At 43.4% G+C, this 24,770-nt stretch overlaps 1 protein-coding gene across 1 annotated transcript in view; it reads right to left on the bottom strand.

Annotated features, from left to right (window-relative positions):
• Positions 1–24,770, bottom strand: part of nsmfa (NMDA receptor synaptonuclear signaling and neuronal migration factor a) — a 53,554-nt gene that overhangs the window by 21,972 nt on the left and 6,812 nt on the right. Inside the window, exons 2-6 of the mRNA XM_055874171.1 lie at positions 10,056–10,117; positions 9,018–9,812; positions 8,679–8,745; positions 6,356–6,361; positions 4,540–4,608 (exon numbers count right to left, since the gene is read on the bottom strand). Coding sequence (XP_055730146.1) covers positions 4,540–4,608; positions 6,356–6,361; positions 8,679–8,745; positions 9,018–9,812; positions 10,056–10,117 — 999 coding nt within the window. The remainder of the gene's footprint in view (positions 1–4,539; positions 4,609–6,355; positions 6,362–8,678; positions 8,746–9,017; positions 9,813–10,055; positions 10,118–24,770) is intronic.

Raw genomic sequence — 24,770 nt, 5'->3', positions numbered from 1 at the left:
TATGTACCTGCTACTACATAACCGTATATATGTACCTGCTGCTACATAACCGTATATATGTCCCTGCTACTACATAACCGTATATATGTACCTGCTACTACATAACCGTATATATGTACCTGCTACTACATAACCGTATATATGTACCTGCTACTACATAACCGTATATATGTACCTGCTACTACATAACCGTATATATGTACCTGCTACTACATAACCGTATATATCTACCTGCTGCTACATAACCGTATATATGTACCTGCTACTACATAACCGTATATATGTACCTGCTACTACATAACCGTATATATGTACCTGTTGCTACATGTAACACCACTGCCCTTTGTCAGATGTTTCTGACTAGAGATGTTTGAACCAGTAGTCTAGATCAGTGGTTTCCAAACTTGCTATAGTCCCGTACCCCTTCAAACATTCAATCTCCAGGTGCGTACCCCCTCTAGCACCAGGGTCAGCGCACTTTCAAATGTTGTTTTTTGCCATCATTGTAAGCCTGCCAACCACACATTATACAATACATTTATTAAACATAAGAATGAGTGTGTTTTTGTCACAACCTGGCTCGTGGGAAGGGACAAAGAGCTCTTATAGGACCGGAGCACAAATAATAATATAATAATAATCAATCATTTTGCTCTTTTTAGCCATCTTACATATAAAACCTTATTTTTTCATCGAAAATTGTGAATAACTCACCACAGGTTAATGAGAAGGGTGTGCTTGAAAGGATGCTAAATACAGGCACAGACTGTGTGTGGAAAATGATTTTGGGTTGGGTTGTATTGCAGAGAGTCTCAGTCTTAAATCATTTTCCACACACAGTCTGTGCCTGTATTTAGTTTTCATGCTAGTGAGGGCCGAGAATCCACTCTTACATAGGTACGTGGTTGCAAAGGGCATCAGTGTCTTAACAGCACGATTTGCCAAGACAGGATACTCTGAGCGCAGCCTAATCCAGAAATCTGGCAGTAGCTTCTGATTAAATTCAATTTCACAGAACCGCTTGTTGAAATTTCGATGAGGCTCTCTTGTTCAGATATCGGTAAGTGGATTGGAGGCAGGGCATGAAAGGGATAATGAATCCAGTTGTTTGTGTCATGTGCTTCAGGAAAGTACCTGCGTAATTGCGCACCCAACTCACTCAGGTGCTTCGCTATATCACATTTGACATTGTCTGTAAACTTGAGTTCATTTACACACAAAAAATCATACAATGATGGAAAGACCTGTGTGTTGTCCTTGTTAATGAAGACAGAGAAGAGCTCCAACTTCTTAATCATAGCCTCAATTTTGTCACGCACATTGAAGATAGTTGCGGAGAATCCCCGTAATCCTAGATTCAGATCATTCAGGTGAGAAAAAACATCACCCAGATAGGCCAGTCGTGTGAGAAACTCGTCATCATGCAAGAGGTCAGACAAGTGAAAATTATGCTCAGTAAAGAAAACTTTAAGCTCGTCTCTCAATTCAAAAAAACATGTCAATACTTTGCCGCTTGATAACCAGCGCACTTCTTTATGTTGTAAAAGCGTTACATGGTCGCTGCCCATATCATTGCATAATGCAGAAAATACACGAGAGTTCAGGGGCCTTGCTTTAACAAAGTTAACCATTTTCACTGTAGTGTCCATAACGTCTTTCAAGCTGTCAGGCATTCCCTTGGCAGCAAGAGCCTCTCAGTGGATGCTGCAGTGTACCCAAGTGGCTTCGGGAGCAACTGCTTACATGCGCATTACCACTCCACTATGTCTCTCTGTCATGGCTTTGGCGCCATCAGAACAGATACCAACATATCTTGACCACCGAAGTCCATTCGTCTGTTGACTCATCCAGCTGTAATGCATAGAATTCACTGGCTTGTATGCAAAGCAGTAATTGTTTCAAAACATCTCCTGCCATGTCACTGATGCGTCGTGAAACAGTGTTGTTTGATGAAGGCATTGTCTGTATAGTTTTTGTTGGCCTTTTCTCTCAGCATTGTCCCAGCCATATCCACGGCAGCAGGAAGAATTAAGTCATCCACAATAGTATGGAGCTTGCCTGTCCTAGCCACTCGGTAGCTCACCATATAAGACGCTTCTAGCCCTTCTTATTAATGGTATCTGTTGGTTTTATACATGTCTTACTACTCGAAAGTCGTCTTAATTCTCGCTCCAAAAACTCCTGTGGCTTATTTTTCCAATTGGTATGTTTTGTTTCTAAAGTGTCTGCGTAAGAGTGAAGGTTTCATTGAGTTGTGAGATAGTACTTTTGCACATATAACACACTGTGGCTGAGGAAAGGCAATACTCCCAATATAAGTGAACCCCAAATCAATGTAGGTCTCATCGTATTTGCGTCTCTTCGATGGTCCAACGTCCCTGTCTGTTGTTCGGTGCTTTCCCAGGTAAGGGGGCAGTAGCTCTTTGGCTGCATCAGATTCACAACTATCAGTGTCCATGCTAGCTGGGCTAACAACAAATGTAGAATTACTGATGTTAGCATTGGATGTGCTCGTGGAAGCAGAACAAATTGTGTCGCCGACAGGTGCAGGTGTAGTACTGCTGGTAGTAGCAGTACTACCAGTAGAGCTGGTATGTGTCTCTATGGACGCGGGCCTTACTAAATGGACTGTTTGAAAATGTGAAGAATTAATGTTGTATAAAAAAAAGGACATGAATCACATTCTTATTTGGCGTACCCCTGATGCGTACCCCAGTTTGGGGAATACCTGGCCCAGATCAAAGAGAAAAATACAGAAGCCTTCTTCATGGACCAGCTTAAAGTGTTACGCCTCTTCATAGCTTTGAGTGACATTTCATTAACAACCAATATCATTGTGTGCTCTGTCTGTTTCCCCCTCTTAACTGCCTGCCTGTCGTTCCTTATTCATGCCATTCATTCTGTATAATAGCTATTTTCTAATAAATAAACATTTCCTCTCCTCCCTTCATCTCTTCAGCATGCCTTGTGATTGTTCACCAGGGCAACAATACGTCTAATGAAGACAGGGTCAAACATTGCTACCGCGTATGGGTGGAGAAGTGTGAGACATGAGGATGACAGAGAGAGAGAGAGAGAGTGTGAGAGAGAGAGAGAGAGGGATCAGACTCGTTTTATATCGTGATTAAAACAGTGCTTTTTCAAACATTCCCTAACCCCTCCCTAACCCCTCAACCCTAAAAAAGAGCAAGCCTCATCACTATCGTTGCGTGACGGATGGCGTGAGTGTGAGCTGATAGAATGGAGAACAGGGACCAGCTCTCCTCTCCTCTTTTTCCCTGCATGCCCACAGAGGAGACATGCAGCAGGTCATCGGCTAATGAGAGGATGAAAGAGAAGGAGAAAACACCCCTCCGCCCACTCAGCCAGCTGGGGATGAGTCACCGGCTCTCCTCTCCCTCTCTTCCTACCTCTCATTTACTCCCTCTCTCTCCATTGTCCCCTCTCTACCTCTGTTCCCTTTTTATCTCCCTTCGTCTATCTCTCTATGCTGCTCAGGCGCTGAGGGCCGATCCGATGCTCCTCCGGCGCTATCTATCCTTTTTCTCCCTCATTCTCTCTCCCTCTGTGTATACTCTGATTGGGAGTCTTGTGTGCTGTAGGTTGCTCCAATGCACCCTGGCCCTCCCTCTCTTTTCCCATCTCTCCACTCTCCTCTCCCCACCTCACGTTCCCTCTGTCTCCCCCTCTCTTCCCCATCTCCTCTCTGCTCCTCCTCCCTCTCTCTCTACCTCTCCTCCTCTCCATCTCTCTCCACCTCTCCATGTCCAGACAGAGGGGATGGGGGTGTGTTGCTCCTCCATTAATCAGCTTTGTGCCACAGTGACCTTTTACTGCAGCAACCTGGCATTGTGGGAAAACATCTGTCCGTTCATTCGTCTGCCCATCTGACCGACTCTGCCAGGGTAATGGGTTCACTCCCAAAGTCACCTGTCCAGTTAGCCTGGTTTGCATCACTAACTATGCCTCATATACAGTAGCCAAGCTCATCGTAAGTTTTTAGCTACGTTAGCGCTGAGCTAGCTAGGTTCCATACTATTGTACGACCTCACCAGAGGAGGTTGGTGTGAGGAGCTGTAGGAGGATGGGCTCATTGTAATGGAATAAATGAGAGATATGTTTCATTGTCACATACACTGGATAGGTGCAGTGAAATGTATTCAATGCCTTTGGAGCAAATTAGGGTTAACCTTTTACTGCAGTGGGCTAAATCAGGGTCACACAGAGTGTTTCTAGGTAGTGCTAAACAAATCTACTTTGAAACAACAATATACACCATACACACATGGTTATGAGCTTAAGAAAAATAAACAATACCCTGGCAGATGTAGAGTTTAAATGTATTACATAGAGTCTGCATCCCAATATTACAATTTAGATACTTTTTTCTCTCACTTATAGTAATAACGTCATGGTGCCTCATGCTATTTTCTACCCCTCCTGGGAGTCTAAATCTATTCTATGGATAATGGATGGGGAGAGTCAGAGAGTACTGGAGCACAGCAGCACACCCTGACCAGCCAGGAACACAGTAGGTACCTCTGGATGACTTCAGCCGAATCCAGCTCCCTCTCTCTCCTCTTTCTCTGCACAAATCCCCGGAAAGCCCTGCCGGGACGTGGCACAGAATGAAAGGATGAGAGGGAGAATGCTGGCTTAGCACGAGGTGAGAGATATAGCGCAGGAGGAAGAGAGGCGGGGGTATTGGCAGGGTTTAGCTACAGTACTCTGGGGGATGTTGCTGTAACGGCTAGGTTTGCATCATCGGGATTTGGGATGCTGTCTCTTTGTTTGAGTTAGTTAAGGAGGTTAGCATCAGAAGTTAGGGCCAGCTGGGGTTTAGCTGAAGAGTTGATCATGTGGGTTAGTTGGAGGTATCAAGCAGCCAGAGGTGAGGGAGAACAGTGCTGCAGCCAGATCAGTCTGCATCTTGCGACTGGGTATGGGTTATTAGCTGTCTGTCTGTGCCAGTCGCCCCAGGGTCTTCTTGCAGTGTGGATTAGAGCTAAGTTTAGCTGCAGTGACAGGGCTCAGGACGGCTCAGCACACAGAGGCCCTTTTCCATGGCTTGGTTTTGGGGTTGGCTAAAGGCTCAGTTGCAGTCAGTTGCAGTGGATTAGTGAAGGGTTCAGTCAGGGTATGGGTTTGTTTTGCATAGGGGTTCAGCTAACTACAACGGCTATGTCTGGGTTGTAGTGGGTTAGGACATGGTTAGGACTGTTTCACTCAGCCCAGGGAAACACTCAGCCCAGGGAAACACTCAGCCCAGGGAAAAACTCAGCCCAGGGAAACACTCAGCCCAGGGAAACACTCAGCCCAGGGAAACACTCAGCCTAGGGAAACACTCAGCCCAGGGAAACACTCAGCCCAGGGAAACACTCAGCCCAGGGAAACACTCAGCCCAGGGAAACACTCAGCCCAGGGAAACACTCAGCCTAGGGAAACACTCAGCCTAGGGAAACACTCAGCCTAGGGAAACACTCAGCCCAGGGAAACACTCAGCCCAGGGAAACACTCAGCCTAGGGAAACACTCAGCCCAGGGAAACACTCAGCCCAGGGAAACACTCAGCCCAGGGAAACACTCAGCCTAGGGAAACACTCAGCCCAGGGAAACACTCAGCCCAGGGAAACACTCAGCCCAGGGAAACACTCAGCCCAGGGAAACACTCAGCCCAGGGAAACACTCAGCCTAGGGAAACACTCAGCCTAGGGAAACACTCAGCCCAGGGAAACACTCAGCCTAGGGAAACACTCAGCCTAGGGAAACACTCAGCCCAGGGAAACACTCAGCCTAGGGAAACACTCAGCCCAGGGAAACACTCAGCCCAGGGAAACACTCAGCCTAGGGAAACACTCAGCCCAGGGAAACACTCAGCCCAGGGAAACACTCAGCCCAGGGAAACACTCAGCCTAGGGAAACACTCAGCCTAGGGAAACACTCATCCCAGGGAAACACTCAGCCTAGGGAAACACTCAGCTCAGGGAAACACTCAGCCCAGGGAAACACTCAGCCTAGGGAAACACTCAGCCCAGGGAAACACTCAGCCCAGGGAAACACTCAGCCCAGGGAAACACTCAGCCCAGGGAAACACTCAGCCTAGGGAAACACTCAGCCCAGGGAAACACTCAGCCCAGGGAAACACTCAGCCCAGGGAAACACTCAGCCTAGGGAAACACTCAGCCCAGGGAAACACTCAGCCCAGGGAAACACTCAGCCCAGGGAAACACTCAGCCCAGGGAAACACTCAGCCTAGGGAAGGGTTACAGGTCATGGAGTTAAAGGTCATAGGGTTAAGGTTCAAGGGGGTTTAGGAGCAGGAGAGAAGCTAGATTCAACATGTCAAAGATACTCACGATATCCTGCAGTGGGGCAGAGAAAGAAGTGCATGAAAGAGAAAGAGAGAGAAAGACATTAACATCCTATAGGTCATGACTATTACAACGTGTGTGTATTAAAGGAGAGAGGAAGCATTATCAGAGAGAGAGACACAGAGACGGGATACAGAGATAGAAAGAGAGAGAGAGAGAGAGAGAGAGAGATATTATTTTTTGCTTTTTGCTGGATGTTGAGTCCCAGTGACATCCCATCTAGCACATAATGTTCTGAGAACCATATGTTTCTTAGATCTTGGTGAGAGCGTGGTTACTATGGTTATTTTGCATACAACCTTCCCACAATATTCTGGGAAACATGCAGGATAGTTGCTTGACCTTGGAAAATTCTCAGCACATTTAAGGATCTTGACAATATTTTTTAGGTATTTCATTACTTTAACAGGACATTTCCTAAAAGTTCAAACATGGTTACATTTCAGTTTTGGTAATGTTTTGGTTTGAAATTGGGAATGTTCTCAAATAGTTCATGTAATATTCATATGTGTAAACATACTGAATTATAATTGGATGCATTTTACCGCCATATCATAATGTGCTATGATTGGTTAAGACCACCCAAATGGTCAGTTTGATCCTGGTTGGCGATACGTGAACATGCCAGTTATAGCTAGCTAATAAAGAGCTACGTTAAGAAATATCCTGTAGTACTGCATTTTATTATTTTGTACAAAGTGTGCAAAACAAGACAGTTCAGAGAATGTTAAGAAACAACATTCTTCTGTTGGAATTTCAGTACTTCAGCATAACGTTTCCTACAGCTTTCTTCAGTGTTCTATTTAAAACCAGTTAAATGTAACTGAATGTAATCTAAAATGTAATCTACATCATCCCCAAAAGTAATTAGTTATCATGAGAGGGCCATAAACAATAAGTAGTAATGCTGCATACGCCAAGAAAAGTTCAAATCTCACCTTTCTGGTATTTTTTTGGAATACATTGCTGAGATCCTCCCTTTTGAGGATACAAGCTCAAGTACCCAGTACAAATATGATTAAAATATGAAATATTTGATGATGTATTTCCTATTCAACAAAACTTTATAAGGCTTCAAATTACTTATATGCTTTCTAAATACTTATATGCTTTTTATAATCAAATTATAAAACAAACTAACTATAAGATTTCACCTTATAACTGTAAAATATATATTTGTATGTTTAGTGTATTTTCTAAATGTCTCTCTTGATCAAAACGTATGCCCCTATTACTGTGGACGTCTCACAGAGCTCTAGCGTGTTAGGAACTTGCCTTTCATCTCATATTAATATTGTTCCTCTATGACAAATAGAGTGTTTTTTGATTCAAATCAGCATAATGTTTGTCTGCAGGTTTTCTCATGGTTTTATTTAAAGAACAAAAACACAAGAAAGTATTCGTAACGTTAAAATAACAAAACTCTCTCCATCCTCTATCTTGTTAAGTGTGTTCAGGTGTGTTGGCCGCGCCCACTAATTGGCCACACCTGATCTTAATGAGGGCTTGTTTCCTTTGAAATGGGGTCTATTTGAATAGACTAAAATAAACAGATTTTTATGATGGCATGCTAGCTCCATCCTGGTGGCGCAGTGGACTAATTCCAAGGATAGAGAACAGAAGAGCATAGGTTTGAAACTCACTGATGCTGTGTCACAATAAAAAAAAGAAATGTGTTTTCATAATTAACGCCTAAGCAAATACATTTCCATGGGTCCTACCTGTGCTTGGAGTTTAAAACAATTAACCCAAACTAAGCTAACATGTTCTCAGAACATGAATAAAACCTCCCAGGAAAACTGTCAGGGAACCATAGTGAAACATTCTCAGAACCTACCATTAACATTTTCATTCCCAGATCAGGCAAAATTTTCACTTCCGTTCTCAGAAGGTTTAAAAAACGTTCAGTTTTACCAGACAGGAAACGTAGTACCCAGAGCCAATGGGAAATGAAAAATGTACGTTCCCACATCTTCCAAGGAACCAAATGTGCTAGCTGGGATGTCAGTGTGTTCCCAGAGAGACAGGTGTTCAGTTGTTAGCAGGACTAGCACCTGCACAAGCATCTGTCCCTAAGGTCACACTGATTCACTGTAACTAGCTTACTGTAGACAACTGTGGCTTGTTGTGGGAGATATTATGTATGTGAATGTGTGTGGGTGTGCACTAGTCTATGTACATATATGTGTGTGTCTAACTGTTTGGTCCTCTACATGGTATGTTTGTTTGATAATATTATATGTTTGTATATGTGCATGTGTGTGTGTGTGTGTGCTTCTGTGTATGTGTGTGAGGCCTGGGTACTCACGCCTGCATGGTGGTAGAAGCAGTCTGGAAGCTGAACATATTTTCTTTTGGGTACCAGTTGTTGTCCTCTGTGGCGAGAGAGATAATGAATGGAAGTTACAGTAGCAGCCAGCCACATAGTGTGTATGTTTTTAAACTCTTTATAGCAACGATAAGAAACCTCAAAGGACACAGCACCAGTTCACTCCACAGAGGGAGAGAGGGAGACACACAGGGAGAGAGAGCAGAGGAGAGACGAAGAGTCAGAAATACAGACCATCCAACTAACATCGACCCCCCCTTCACCACACAACCACCTTTGGATTTCAGCGCCTCTCCCTCTCTGTCTCCCCCGGCTCACCTCTCTCCAGCCCAGTCATCCGGTCCACACTCCACATCCTCTCAAGGCGTCTGTGTTGCTTGCCTGCCTCGCGGGAGCTCTCTAGATCCAGGGAGCCCTGGCTACGGGATGGAGCCCCGCTAGAGTCCAAGGCCATGTTGAGGCTGCAGTCCTCCCGTGAGCCCCCCTTTCCCCCCTCACCCCAGCTGCGGATGTTGTGGGCGCTGACCGAGCTTGACAGGGGCTGCTGGGACAGGTGGTGGTGGCTGCCATGGTGACCATGGTGGGCAGCACCCCCGCCGGTAACAGCCAGAGTGTGGTGGTTGCCACTGCTGCCGCCGGCAACAGGGTTGCCGTGACGATGGCTCCCATCATCCCGATGAGTGTTGCCACGGTGTCCGTGGCGAAGGTGGTGCTGGGTGGGGGAGGAGGTGGATGAGGGGGAGGTGGAGGGCTGGACCAGGGTCGACGCCCCCTTCAGCACTTCCAGCTCCAGGCTCTCCTTGCTGCCCCGGTTGCTACCCAGCATACTGTGCTCTCCGGTGATGGTGTAGACACGGGCAGGCTGCAGGGCACACTCCACACACTTCTGCTGGTCCTCTTCAGCCGAGAAGCTGCGCTCCAGAGACAGACGGGCCTTGGTGGTGGTGATGGAGGGGGGCGGGGGCTGGAGGTGGCCCAGCGGAGATTTCACCAGGCTGGACTCAGGGGGGACTGGAGAACCCCTGTGGGGGTATGGATGGTTGTTGTTGTGGTGACGGACACCACCAGGGGAGTCAGAGTCTGGGCCCACAAACGTGTCAGACAGGAGATGGGCTGCAAGGTAAAGCAGAAGGAGAGAGAGAGATGGAGGAGTTACAGAATGAGACAAATAGAAATAGAGAGCAGATAGGACAGAGAATAGGAGAGTGGAACATTACCCTCCATCAGTGATTTACATATCAATTAGAGGATGGAGTAAATATGCTGTTCCAAAAGAAAAGAGAGAAAAGCACATGAGGAAAATGAACAGAAAAATGGAGGGAGAACAAACGGTGGCAGTTAGGGAGGGATGCTGACCTGATCCGTTTCGGTTCTCAGGGTGTGTGTGGGACAGGTACTCTCCAAATGCTCGCGCTGCTCTGTAGAGACACACACACAAGACACACGCTGATGTCAACACATGAGTGACAGGGAGAGAGGAAGATAAGAAGAGAGAGGGAATTGTTTACTTAATCGCCTGCTTTATAGGTTTGTGCCACCCACAGATTACAATGTAGCTGTTTATCTCTCAACTCCAGGCAGGCCCAGAGAGCGAGAGAGAGAGAGAGAGAGCGGTGATAAAATAACGGCTTAGGTGCACTTTTAATTTCCAATCATATGACCTCCTGTGTCTTAGTTTGCATCAATGCATACCTAGCACCTGAGAAATGGCTGTGACTTCATAGCTGAAAATACAAAAAATATAAATCACTTACAGACAAACGCACTCATTCATACATAGAAACTGGGAGATTCTGAAAAGAAATCCTCATATTGATAGAATGACTCTGATGACTTGACTCTATTCATCAGTGGGTATGAAAGGAGGGAGTAAATAAAGAAAAAGAGCGCAAAAAGACATAGATATCAGTAAGTCCTGTAAATATCCGTGTCATAGCTCAAGCTGGAGGGAAACTGCAGCAACAGGAGTTGCTCGGGAATCAAACAGTGAGAGAGAAAAGCATGATTTAGTTTAGAACCTGGGTGTTCCATTCAGGAAGTCATCATTTCATCTTTTCAACAGCGGGCATCATGGGCATCTAGTTTTTACTAGAGGTCGACCGATTATGATTTTTCAACGCCGATACCGATACCGATTATTGGAGGACAAAAAAAAGCCAAAACCAATTAATCGGACGATTTTTATATATATATTTGTAATAATGACAATTACAACAATACTGAATGAACACTTATTTTAACTTAATATAATACATCAATAAAATCAATTTAGTCTCAAATAAATAATGAAACATGTTCAATTTGGTTTAAATAATGCAAAAACAAAGTGTTGGAGAAGAAAGTAAAAGTGCAATATGTGCCATGTAAAAAAGCTAACGTTTAAGTTCCTTGCCCAGAACATGAGAACATATGAAAGCTGGTGGTTCCTTTTAACATGAGTCTTCAATATTCCCAGGTAAGAAGTTTTAGGTTGTAGTTATTATAGGACTATTTCTCTCTATACCATTTGCATTTCATATACCTTTGACTATTGGATGTTCTAATAGGTACTTAGGTTGTAGCCAGCCTAATCTCGGGAGTTGATAGGCTTGAAGTCATAAACAGCGCAATCAATCAATCAATCAATCAAGTTTATTTTATATAGCCCTTCGTACATCAGCTAATATCTCGAAGTGCTGTACAGAGACCCAGCCTAAAACCCCAAACAGCTAGAATGCAGGTGAAGAAGCACGGTGGCTAGGAAAAACTCCCTAGAAAGGCCAAAACTTAGGAAGAAACCTAGAGAGGAACCAGGCTATGAGGGGTGGCCAGTCCTCTTCTGGCTGTGCCGGGTGGAGATTATAACAGAACATGGCCAAGATGTTCAAAAATGTTCATAAGTGACAAGCATGGTCAAATAATAATCATGGATAATTTTCAGTTGGCTTTTCATAGCCGATCATTAAGAGTTGAAAAACAACAGGTCTGGGACAGGTGGCGGTTCCATAACCGCAGGCAGAACAGCTGAAACCGGAACAGCAGCAAGGCCAGGTGGACTGGGGACAGCAAGGAGCCACCACGCCCGGCAGTCCCGACGTATGGTCCCAGGGCTCAGGTCCTCCGAGAGAAAGAAAGAGAGAAGGAGAAAATTAGAGAGAGCCAAGATTTTCAAAATGTTCATAAATGACAAGCATGGTCAAATAATAATCTGGAATAAATCTGTTGGCTTTTCATAGCCGATCATTAAGAGTTGAAAACAGCAGGTCTGGGACAGGTAAGGGTTCCGTAAACGCAGGCAGAACAGTTGAAACTGGAATAGCAGCAAGGCCAGGCGGACTGGGGACAGCAGGGAGTCGTCATGCCCGGTAGTCCTGACGTATGGTCCTAGGGCTCAGGTTCTCAGAGAGAGAGAAAGAAAGAGAGAACGAGAGAATTAGAGAAAGCATACTTAAATTCACACAGGACACTGGATAAGACAGGAGAAGTACTCCAGGTATAACCAACTGACCCTAGCCCCCCGACACAAACTACTGCAGCATAAATACTGGAGGCTGAGACAGGAGCGGTCAGGAGACACTGTGGCCCCATCCGAAGATGCTTGAAGCACAGCGAAGAGCTGCTGGCAAATGCAGGAAAGTGCTGTTTGAATGAATGCTTACGAGCCTGCTGCTGCCTACCACCGCTCAGTCAGACTGCTCTATCAAATCATAGACTTAATTATAATATAATAACACAAAGAAATACGAGCCTTAGGTCATTAATATGGTCAAATCTGGAAACTATAATTTCGAAAACAAAACGTTTATTCTTTCAGTGAAATACGGAACCATTCCGTATTTTATCTAATGGGTGGCATCCCTAAGTCTAAATATTGCTGTTACATTGCACAATCTTCAATGTTATGTCATAATTATGTACAATTCTGGCAAATTAATTACGGTCTTTGTTAGGAAGAAATGGTCTTCACACAGTTCGCAACGAGCCAGGCGGCCCAAACTTCCAGGCGGCCCAAACTACCCCAACTCTGTTGCACAGAACGCAAGAGAAGTGACACAATTTCCCTAGTTAAAAGAAATTCATGTTAGCAGGCAATGTTAACTAAATATGCAGGTTTAAAAATATATACAGTGGGGAGAACAAGTATTTGATACACTGCCGATTTTGCAGGTTTTCCTACTTACAAAGCATGTAGAGGTCTGTAATTTTTATCATAGGTACACTTCAACTGTGAGAGACGGAATCTAAAACAGAAATCCAGAAAATCACATTGTATGATTTTAAGTAATTAATTTTCATTTTATTGCATGACATAAGTATTTGATCACCTACCAACAAGTAAGAATTCCGGCTCTCACAGACCTGTTAGTTTTTCTTTAAGAAGCCCTCCTGTTCTCCACTCATTACCTATATTAACTGCACCTGTTTGAACTCGTTACCTGTATAAAAGACACCTGTCCACACACTCAATCAAACAGACTCCAACCTCTCCACAATGGCCAAGATCAGAGAGCTGTGTAAGGAGATCAGGGATAAAATTGTAGACCTGCACAAGGCTGGGATGGGCTACAGGGCAATAGGCAAGCAGCTTGGTGAGAAGGCAACAACTGTTGGCGCAATTATTAGAAAATGGAAGAAGTTCAAGATGACGGTCAATCACCCTCGGTCTGGGGCTCAATGCAAGATCTCACCTCGTGGGGCATCAATGATCATGAGGAAGGTGAGGGATCAGCCCAGAACTACACGGCAGGACCTGGTCTATGACCTGAAGAGAGCTGGGACCACAGTCTCAAAGAAAACCATTAGTAACACACTACGCCGTCATGGATTAAAATCCTGCAGCGTACGCAAGGTCCCCCTGCTCAAGCCAGCGCATGTCCAGGCCCGTCTGAAGTTTGCCAATGACCATCTGGATGATCCAGAGGAGGAATGGGAGAAGGTCATGTGGTCTGATGAGACAAAAATAGAGCTTTTTGGTCTAAACTCCACTCGCCGTGTTTGGAGGAAGAAGAAAGATGAGTACAACCCCAAGAACACCATCCCAACCGTGAAGCATGGAGGTGGAAACATCATTCTTTGGGGATGCTTTTCTGCAAAGGGGACAGGACGACTGCACCATATTGAGGGGAGGATGGATGGAGCCATGTATCGCGAGATCTTGGCCAACAACCTCCTTCCCTCAGTAAGAGCATTGAAGATGGGTCGTGGCTGGGTCTTCCAGCATGACAACGACCCGAAACACACAGCCAGCGCAACTAAGGAGTGGCTCCGTAGGAAGCATCTCAAGGTCCTGGAGTGGCCTAGCCAGTCTCCAGACCTGAACCCAATAGAAAATCTTTGGAGGGAGCTGAAAGTCCGTATTGCCCAGCGACAGGCCCGAAACCTGAAGGATCTAGAGAAGATCTGTATGGAGGAGTGGGCCAAAATCCCTGCTGCAGTGTGTGCAAACCTGGTCAAGAACTACAGGAAACGTATGATCTCTGTAATTGCAAACAAAAGGTTTCTGTACCAAATATTAAGTTCTGCTTTTCTGATGTATCAAATACTTATGTCATGCAATTAAATGCTAATTAATTACTTAAAAATCATACAATGTGATTTTCTGGATTTTTGTTTTAGATTACGTCTCTCACAGTTGAAGTGTACCTATGATAAAAATTACAGACCTCTACATGCTTTGTAAGTAGGAAAACCTGCAAAATCAGCAGTGTATCCAATACTTGTTCTCCCCACTGCACTTGTGTATTGATTTTAAGAAAGGCATTTATGCTTAGGTACATGTCACGGCTGTCGTCTTCCTCCTCGTCTGAGGAGGAAAAGTTTGAAGGACCGGAGGACCAATATGCAGCGTGGTATGTGTTCATCTTGATTTTAATAGACAGAGAACACTTAACGAAACTAATACAAAAACAATAAACGACGACCGTGAAGCTAAATAACAATAGTGCTGACACAAACACTACACATAGACAATCGCCCACCAACCCCAACAGAAAACAGGCTACCTAAATATGGTTCCCAATCAGAGACAATGAATGACAGCTGCCTCTGATTGAGAACCATATCAGGCCAAACGAGAAAACCCCACATAGAAACAGACAACATAGATAATACCCACCCAACTCACGTCCTGACCAACTAAATAAAGACTAAACAAAGGAAATAAGGTCAGAAACGTGACAGTACACATTGGTGCAACGACAGGGCTTTTTTCACGAATGCGCTTGTTAAATCACCCGTTTGGCGAAGTAGGCTGTGATTCCTTGATAAATTAACAGGCACCGCATCGATTATATGCAACGCAGGACAAGCTAGATAAACTAGTAATATCATCAGCCATGTGTAGTTAACTAGTGATTATGTTAAGATTGATTGTTTTTTATAAGTTTAATGCTACCTAGCACCTTACCTTGGCTCCTTGCTGCACTCGCATAACAGGTAGTCAGCCTTCCACGCAGTCTACTCGTGGAGTGCAATGTAGTAATCGGCCATAATCAGTGTCCAAAAATGCTGATTATCGATTGTTATGAAAACTTGAAATCTGCCCTAATTAATCGGCAATTCCGATTAATCGATCGACCTCTAGTTTTTATATTCCCCATTTTGTACATGCCCCTCCCTCTACCAAGATGAAGTGTTCACTAAGATACTCCCAATCCTTTGATTGGCAGGCCTACTGAGAGACAGGAGCGGGATAGACAGACGTGCATCATAACAAACTGACAGTGTAACTGAGCTCCCTATCGATGGAGTCTGAGACATAGGGAGAAATGGATTTCATAATCATACTGGATACAGTGGAGACACGTGTTGCCAGTAATCCAATAAGAGCTGACAGATGATTCCTACAGCCTGATCTAATGCACTGCCACCCATGTGCAGAGCTTTCTAGATTTTACTGTGTGTGTGTGTGTGTGTGTGTGTTTGTTTGTACACGTGTGTGTGTGTGTAACAGGGCTGAATCTCTAGACCTGCATCCGACATGGAGATGAATTAGAGCCAGGGATGATCCTATAAAACAACATCACTTCCTGTCGGCCCCCTCAACTCGGGGATAAAGCCCGCGCCAGCTTTCTCCTCTGAGAATGTAAAACACACATGTACGCAAAGCCACTCACACATGAACAACCACACGTTATTCATATTGACAACCATGAAAAGACTGATTTACAAATCCACACATAGAAATTAATATCCAGGGGGAGTGGTTGAAAAACTAGTTTTAATAACTCCAACCTAAGTGTATGTAAACTTCCGACTTCAACTGTATATAGTTTACATACACTTAGGTTGGAGTCATTTAAACTCGTTTTTCAACCACTCCACAAATTTCTTGTTAACAAACTATAGTTTTGGCAAGTCGGTTAGGACATCTACTTTGTGCATGACACAAGACATTTTTCCAACAACTGTTTACAGACAGATTATTTCACTTATAATTCACTGTATCACAATTCCAGTGGGTCAGAAGTTTACATACACTAAGTTGACTGTGCCTTTAAACAGCTTGGCAAATTCCAGAAAATTATGTCATGGCTTTAGGAGCTTCTGATAGGCTAATTGACATCATTTGAGTCAATTGGAAGTGTACCTGTGGATGTATTGCAAGGCCTACCTTCAAACTCAGTGCCTTTTTGCTTGACATCATGGGAAAATCAAAAGTAATCAGCCAAGACCTCAGATTTTTTTTTTTTTAGAGTCTGATTCATCCTTGGGAGCTGTCATATCGTTCAGGAAGGAGATGCGTTCTGTCTCCTAGAGATGAATGTACTTTGGTGCGAAAAGTGCAAGTCAATCGCAGAACAACAGCAAAGGACCTTGTGAAGATGCTGGAGGAAACAGGTACAAAAGTATCTATATCCACAGTAAAACAAGTCCTATATCGACATAACCTGAAATGCCGCTCAGCAAGGAAGAAGCCACTGCTCCAAAACCGCCATAAAAAAAGACAGACTACGGTCTGATTGTACTTTTTGGAGAAATGTCCTCTGGTCTGATGAAACAAAAATAGAACTGTTTGGCCATAATGACCATTGTTATGTTTGGAGGAAAAAGGGGGACGCTTGCAAGCCGAAGAACACCATCCCAACCGTGAAGCATGGGGTTGGCAGCATCATGTTGTGGAGGTGCTTTGCTGCAGGAGGGACTGGTGCACTTCACAAAATAGATGGCATCATGAGGGAGGACAATTATGTGGATATATTGAAGCAACATCAGTCAGGAAGTTAAAGCTTGGTCGCAAATGGGTCTTCCAAATGGACAATGAGCCCAAGCATACTTCCAAAGTTGTGGCAAAAAGGCTTAAGGACAACAAAGTCAAGGTATTGGAGTGGCCATCACAAAGGCCTGACCTCAATCCTATAAAATATTTGTGGGCAGAACTGAAAAAGCATGTGTGAGCAAGGAGGCCTACAAACCTGACTCAGCTCTGTCAGGAGGAATGGGCCGAAATTCCCCCAACTTATTGTGGGAAGCTTGTGGGAGGCTACCCGGAACGTTTGACCCAAGGTAAACATTTTAAAGGCAATGCTACCAAGTACTAATTGAGTGTATGTAAACTTCTGACCCACTGGGAATGTGATGAAAGAAATAAAAGCTGAAATAAATAATTCTCTCTACTATTATTCTGAAATTTCACATTCTTAAAATAAAGTGGTGATTCTAACTGACCTAAAACAGGGATTTTTTACTTGGATTAAATGTCAGGAATTGGGAAAAACTGAGTTTAAATGTATTTGGCTCAGGTGTATGTAAACTTCCGACTTCAACTGTATAAATATATATATATATATATATTTGTTTAGGTGTTTTAGCCCATAGATATTGTTGTAATTTTTTTGTCACTCAAATATCACATAAATACACATTAGACATGACAAGAAAATTTGCTTAAAAACTGCCACATTTTCTTTGCACCCCATAACAATATATGTAGAATTGGAGAAAATAAGCCTTAAATGTGCAAAATTCTCTCCACCAACAAGAGGGGTGTGAACAGTTTGTGTCATGAACAGTGCTTGTGCCCATAGAAATAGACGTTGTGCATGCGCCTAGGGATGGCACCGGATGTTCCCCAATGCTGGAAGGGGGTCCCCGAGTGGCTCAGTTGCTAGAGCATGGTGCTTGCAATGCCAGGGTTGTAGATTCGATTCCAACGGGGAACCAGTATAGAGGGGAAAAAATAATTAAATGTATGCACTTACGACATGGAGACACGTAAGTAGCTCTGGATAAGAACATTTGCTAAATTAATAAAATGCAAAAAGTTTGGCAACCCCTGTACTAACACATCACTTATTAGCTGCTACACATTAACTCACATTAACTCAGCACCAGGATTTAAAACTATAATTTAATACTTACAGAGGGACCTATTAGCAGAAAAAGTATTTTATTATCAAAAGGTAAATAAATAACTTTGGTTAACAGAACAATTTTGTTTTGCAGTTCTACAGCTAATTTCCTTCAATTCTAATTGCCATGGTGGTCGTGAGAAGTGTTGGCAGTTTAAAGCTAATTTCCTGCAATTCTACACATTTTACATGACGTATGGCATGTTAATATGATGTCTGTGAGAGTGACTAAAAAAATCCATGGGGGTACCCTGGAGGTCAGGGCACGTCCTGCGTGGCCGGGCGGTAATTCGGCCAGGATTACTGTAGATAGCTGATGATTACTGTAGATAGCTGATGATCACTGTAGATAGCTGATGATCACTGTAGATAGCTGATGATCACTGTAGATAGCTGATGATCACTGTAGATAGCTGATGATCACTGTAGATAGCTGGCTAGACTAAGTAGACACCTTTTTTGTTGTAGTTTTATTTAACCTTTATTTAAGTAGGCAAGTCCGTTAAGAACAAATTCTTATTTACAATGACGGCCTACCAATCTATAAAATGTTAACTGACGTGGTGTCACGACTTCCAACGAAGTCGGTTCCTCTCCTTGTTCGGGGCGGCGTTCGGCGGTCGGCGTCACCGGTCTTCTAGCCATCGTCGATGCACTTTTCATTTTCCATTTGTTTTGTCTTGTTTTCCTACACACCTGGTTCTCATTTCCCTCATTAAGTGTTGTGTAATTAACCCTCTGTTCCCCCCATGTCTTTGTGTGGAATTGTTTATTGTAAGTGCTTGTGCACCTGTTGACTGGTGCGCGTCAGGTTTTCTACCCATGTCTTGTTATTCTTTATGCCGTTGGTTTTGCTATTAAACTACTCCGGCTATTACCTAGTTCTGCTCTCCTGTGTCTGACTTCCCTGCCACCGGTTATGCACCCCTTACACATGGACTAATCTGTGACTGTCAGTGAGTGACATATAACAAGAGGAAAACTGATGATGCACAACCAAGTTTCGAAATTGCACCTTGTGTATTCTACTATTCTAACGCTCATCAGTAAGTTGAGACCACGACTGAGTTCCCCCCCCCAAAAAAAATCTAGAAATATATAGTACATGTCAAATAAATTACCAAAGTCATATGCAGCTACAGACCTGCTATATGTGCAAGCTACACACAACCTCTAGACGTAGTCACGATAGACAATGTCCAATCTTGATCTCCATCTCACATTCAAAGCTCCACTAACATGTAACACTGCCAGAATTTAGAAGACTAAATAAAGTAGTGCTCACCAGAATAATGTCTTCATAGAATGGATGCATTAGTAATCTAGCTAACACCGGTAAAGTTGTCTGTTTCATTTAGGGACCTGGGGGAAAACGCAATAACTCCAAAACAGTGGAAAATGTCCATGGCATCAGTTTGACAGGCTTTAAGCAAATGAAAAGCTGAGAAAAGGACAAAACACATTTCTGATAAGACATTTCTGATAAGAGGTGAAATAGTGTCTGCATAACAGTGTCAAAGATAACACATTACAAGCTCATTCACATTTTCTCAAGAGATGCTGAAAGAAAGAAATCCTATTTCTCCACTCCACACTGTTCCCAAGACAAAATTAAAATGTGTTGAATAATTGCACTGCAAGAAATGCATAATTCTGCAGGAGTTAATATTAAATTACACTACATGTGAGAGGATATAGGCCTACAGTCAGTGTCCATATTTCAGTTACTATTCGATTTTACCCATGTAGCCTACTTAAATTATAAATATTCTGTTTATTCATGGATACAGGGATACTCATGAGCGGGATATCAAAGGTGCATGTAAACAGCTTATGCCGATAAGATCTTAAGCGGAATATGAGCTACTATCCGGAATACTGTGTACATGTAAACGTGGTCATTGTTTCATGATGTTAGGGTAACAAAAGCAGGCGCACAATGGGCTACTGGTCAGATTCGGGGGCAATTGATCAACTGCGCTATCCATGGTGCTGAATCTCTGCCTAGGTCTGTTTGTTTAGTGGAGAATTTGATGTTCCCTGTTACTATCACCACAATAAGCGGTTTATCATGAAGGAAAAACTGTCATAACCTTCCCAATTTCCAACAATAGCCAGGTGCAAGGGGAGAGAAAAGCCACCTGACATTTTCCAAGAATTGTCTAAAACGAATGTAATTTTCATTAGACCTCATAATATTTGACCAGTCGGCCAACAGTGATTCATAGACCTAGGATACCTTAAAACTAGGCTACATCAACAAAATAGTGTGGTAACTTTGAGTTGATTAAATTTAAACAAATACAAAAAGAAAACATCAGATTCATGTGTAGCCTAAATTTCTACAATTACAATGGCATAATCATGTCAGATTTTTTCCGCTGGTATTATATGCGTGTAAATAGCACTTCCAGTTTCAGCGGGAATACCGGGAGATCTCCTACAGAAATTCCCTAGGACTGCCTTGAAGCCTTAAGTATGAGAGACAGAGAGAGAAAAGCTCCCTCTTCTCTCTTCCCTTTCTCTCCCCCTTAGTATTTCATCAGTCAAAAGGATCCACTTCAGAGCCCCTCTGTGGCACTGTAGATGTCATACTGCTTTAAGCTCTTCATCACAACAGTCACAGTAACAGTCTGGTTCTCTGGGTTTGGGGGTGTCACCAGTAAAGGAGTGGCTCGACATGTGCACTGCCTAACGGCTCCCGTGCACATGTAAAAATAACCCTGCAAGCATGTGTCAATGTGATTCTGTCACTGCACTTTCCTCCTTCCTCTCTGGCTAAACAGTAGCATCCTCCCTGGAATGCTGTTTGTGTGTCTATGTCTATGTTTGTGGATGCGTGTGTGTATGTGCCCATTCACATGCGCGTGTGTGTGAGCGAGTGCACTTCGTCATGGTGTGATTAGTCAGGCCTGCTGGGAGCTCGCTCTCTGTGCAGTGTGAATAAAACTGGTCTGATGTAATGAGTAATTACTCCTTCCCTTCTGAAGCTTCTGAATACTTTTTCATTTTTTATTATTCAGTAGCTCAGAGCTTTGATTAAAACCAACAACAGGATACACACAGTGGCCTGGGAGATACACATCATCCATAAAACATGAGAAGAAAACAGAGGAGAGAGAGAGCAAACCATCTCTCTCTCTCTCTCTCTCTCTCTCTCTCTCTCTCTCTCTCTCTCTCTCTCTCTCTCTCTCTCTCTCTCTCTCTCTCTCTCTCCACTTAACCGGTGTTTCATGAACGCATCTGGTGGGAATAGACAAAATCAAGATGGAGCCGGTTTAGTGATGTAGGGAGCTTGGCCCCAGTGATGTACTGGGCCGTTCGCACCACCCTCTGTAGCTCCTTACGGTCAGATGCCGAGCAGTTGCCATACCAGGCAGTGATGCAACCGGTCAGGATGCTCTCGATGGTGCAACTGTATAACCTTTTGAGGATCTGGAGACTCATGCCAAATCTTTTCAGTCTCCTGAGGGGGAAAAGGTTTTGTCGTGCCCTCTTCACGACAGTCTTGGTATGTTTGGACCATGATAGTTCGTTGGAACTTGAAACTCTCGACCAGCTCCACTACAGCCCCGTCGATGTTAATGGGGGCCTGTTCGGCCCGCCTTTTCCTGTTGTCCACGATAGAGTTGGTTGAGAGCGGTCTTTGTGCCAGCTTTGTTCTGTGGTGGTAAATAGACGGCTACAAATAATATAGATGAGAACTCTCTTGGTAGATAGTGTGGTCTACAGCTTATCATAAGGTACTCTACCTCAGGCGGGCAATACCTCGAGACTTCTTTAATATTAGACAACACGCACCAGCTGTTATTGACAAATAGACACACACCCCCACCCCTCGTCTTACCAGAAGTAGCGTCTCTGTTCTGCCGGTGCATTGAAAATCCAGCTTGCTCTATATTGTCCGTATCGTCGTTCAGCCACGTCTCGGTGAAACATAAGATGTTACAGTTTTTGATGTCCCGTTGGTAGGATAATCTTAATCGTAGGTCATCAATTTTATTTTCCAATGATTGCACGTTAGCAAGAAGAACGGACGGCAGTGGGAGTTTACTCGCTCGCCTCCGGATTCTCAGAAGGATGCTCGATCTGCGGCCCCTTTTCCTGCTTCTTTTCTTCACGCAAAAGGCGTGGATCTGGGCCTGTTCCAGTGAACGCAGGATATCCTTCTCATCGAACTCATTAAAGGAAAAAGTTTCCCAGTTCTGATATCCAGAAGTTATTTTCGGTCGTAATAGACAGTAGCGGCAACATTATGTACACAATAAGTTAAAAAATAAGTTATACAAAACGCAAAAAAATGAACAAAATAGCACAATTAGTTGGGAGAATGTAAAACGTCAGCCATGTTCTTCGGCACCATCTTGATTTGTTCTCGAATTCCAGTTTGTTGAGCAGAGGCATTATATGTTAAGGTTCTACAAAGCTGTGTTCATCATAACATTCAATAATCAATTAATTGCATTCACTCTTGCACCATACCCGTTCATACCCATTCATACCCGTTCAGTATATCAGTTCTAAAGATGTATTTTTCTTATCAATGCTCATGATCTATTTCCTGCATGCCTATGCTGAAGCACGTCTCTAACGCCGCTGAGCCGGAGGAGCGTGTATTAATCCTGCTGTAGGACTCATTGCAGCCAGCTCTAGCAGGTCAAATGAACGAGTCACACAGAAAAACAAATCATGACTCTGGAGTCAGCAAAAATAATCTCTCTCTCTCTCTCAATTACATTTTCATTTAAGGGGCTTTATTGGCACGGGAAACAGATGTTTACATTGTCAAAGCAAGTGAAATAGATAATAAACACAAGTGAAATAAACAATAACACATTTACAGTAAACATTACATTACCAAATGTTCCAAAACATGTCATATTATGGCTATGTGTTGTAATGATGAGCAAATAGTTAAAGTACAAACGGGAAAATAAATAAACATAAATAAAGGTTGTATTTACAATGGTGTTTGTTCTTCACTGGTTGCCCTTTTCTTGTGGCAACAGGTCACAAATATTGCTACTGTGATGGCACAATGTGGTATTTCACCCAATAGATATGGGAGTTTATCAAAATGTGATTTTTTTTCAAAGTCTTTGTGGGTCTGTGTAATCTGAGGGAAATATGTGTCTCTAATATGGTCATACATTTGGCAGGAGGTTAGGAAGCACAGCTCAGTTTCCACCTCATTTTGTGGACAGAATGTCTTCTCTTGAGAGTCAGGTCTGCCTTCTGCAGCCTTTCTCAATAGCAAGGCTATGCTCACTGAGTCTGTACATAGTCAAAGATTTCTTAATTTTGGGTCAGTCACAGTGGTCAGGTATTCTACCTCTGTGTACTCTGTTTAGGGCCAAATAGCATTCTAGTTTGCTCAGTTTTTTGTAAATTCTTTCCAATGTGTCAAGTAATTATCTTTTTGTTTTCTCATGATTTGGTTGGGTCTAATTGTGTTGCTTTCCTGGCCTCTGTGGGGTGTGTTTGTGAACAGAGCCCCAGGACCAGCTTGCTTAAAGAGCTCTTCTCCATGTTAATTTCTCTGTAGGTGATGGCTTTGTTATGGAAGGTTTGAGAATCGCTTCCTTTTAGGTAGTTGTAGAATTTAACGGCTCTTTTCTGGATTTTGATCATTAGTGGGTATCGGCCTAATTTTGCTCTGAATGCATTATTTGGTGTTTTAAGTTGTATACAGAGGATATTTTTTTGCAGAATTCTGCATACGGAGTCTACATTTGGTGTTTGTCGCATTTTGTGAATTCTTGGTTGGTGAGCGGTCCCCAGACCTCACAACCATAAAGGGAAATGGGTTATATAACTGATTCAAGTATTTTTTGCCAGATCCTAATTGGTATGTCAAATTTTATGTTCCTTTTGATGGCATAGAAGGCCCTTCTTGCCTTGTCTCTCAGATCATTCATAGCTCTCTCTCTCTCTCTCTGGATAAAGCACATCTGGGAAATACTTAACTGTATATAGTTATGATGAAGGGAGGGAACACTAGGGATAGTGAGACTGCATATTAGAGAGAAAGAGAGAGAACGAAGGGGGGAGGGTGTGTGCATGCTACCAGACATGTGAGTGGAGAGGAGAGCGACAAGGTAGTGGATTTGGGGTAGGGAGGAGGAAGGAGGGGAGGAAGATTACAACTGAGAGGAAGAGAAGGTGCATATTAAAGATGAAAGAGAGGGAAAGAAGAGGAGGGAGAGCAGGATGTGGAAAGAAAACCAGAGGGACAGCAGAGATAGAGAAAATTGAGGTGAAAAGTGGCTATGCCTGTAGCCCAAGACACTGAGGCTTTAGCTACACTAAGGTCATGGTGAGAATCCTACTATAGTATAGAGTTTGAACTCTGTGTAAGTATAGAGGTATTATCATGAGATTAAGAGGACGAAAGAAAGCATGATACTGCATCCAGATGTGCAGAGGCACATGCAACACACTCACGTCAAAACTACACAGAAGAGTCTCATTGTACAAGAGAACACGTTAGAGACAAATCCACGGTATAGAGTATTTTCTGAGTCTGTATAGGTCAATAATAGGATCTGTTCTGTTGGCTCCTGCTCTGTTGCAGATTGCCAATAGGGGGCACCGTTTTACTTCTGATCATGAGGCACTAATTGGGCCAATATAGAGTTCTACACACCACTTCATCACACTGTAGATACCAAAAACAAATAGTCCACATTGGCTGAGTTTACACAGGCAGCACAGTTCTGATCTTTTTTCCACTAATTGGTCT

Source organism: Salvelinus fontinalis, chromosome 21 (genome assembly GCF_029448725.1).
Source record: "Salvelinus fontinalis isolate EN_2023a chromosome 21, ASM2944872v1, whole genome shotgun sequence".
In the NCBI taxonomy this organism is placed as follows: domain Eukaryota; kingdom Metazoa; phylum Chordata; class Actinopteri; order Salmoniformes; family Salmonidae; genus Salvelinus; species Salvelinus fontinalis.
The sequence above is the reverse complement of the archived record's forward strand: the minus strand, read 5'-3'. Positions and strand labels throughout refer to the sequence as shown.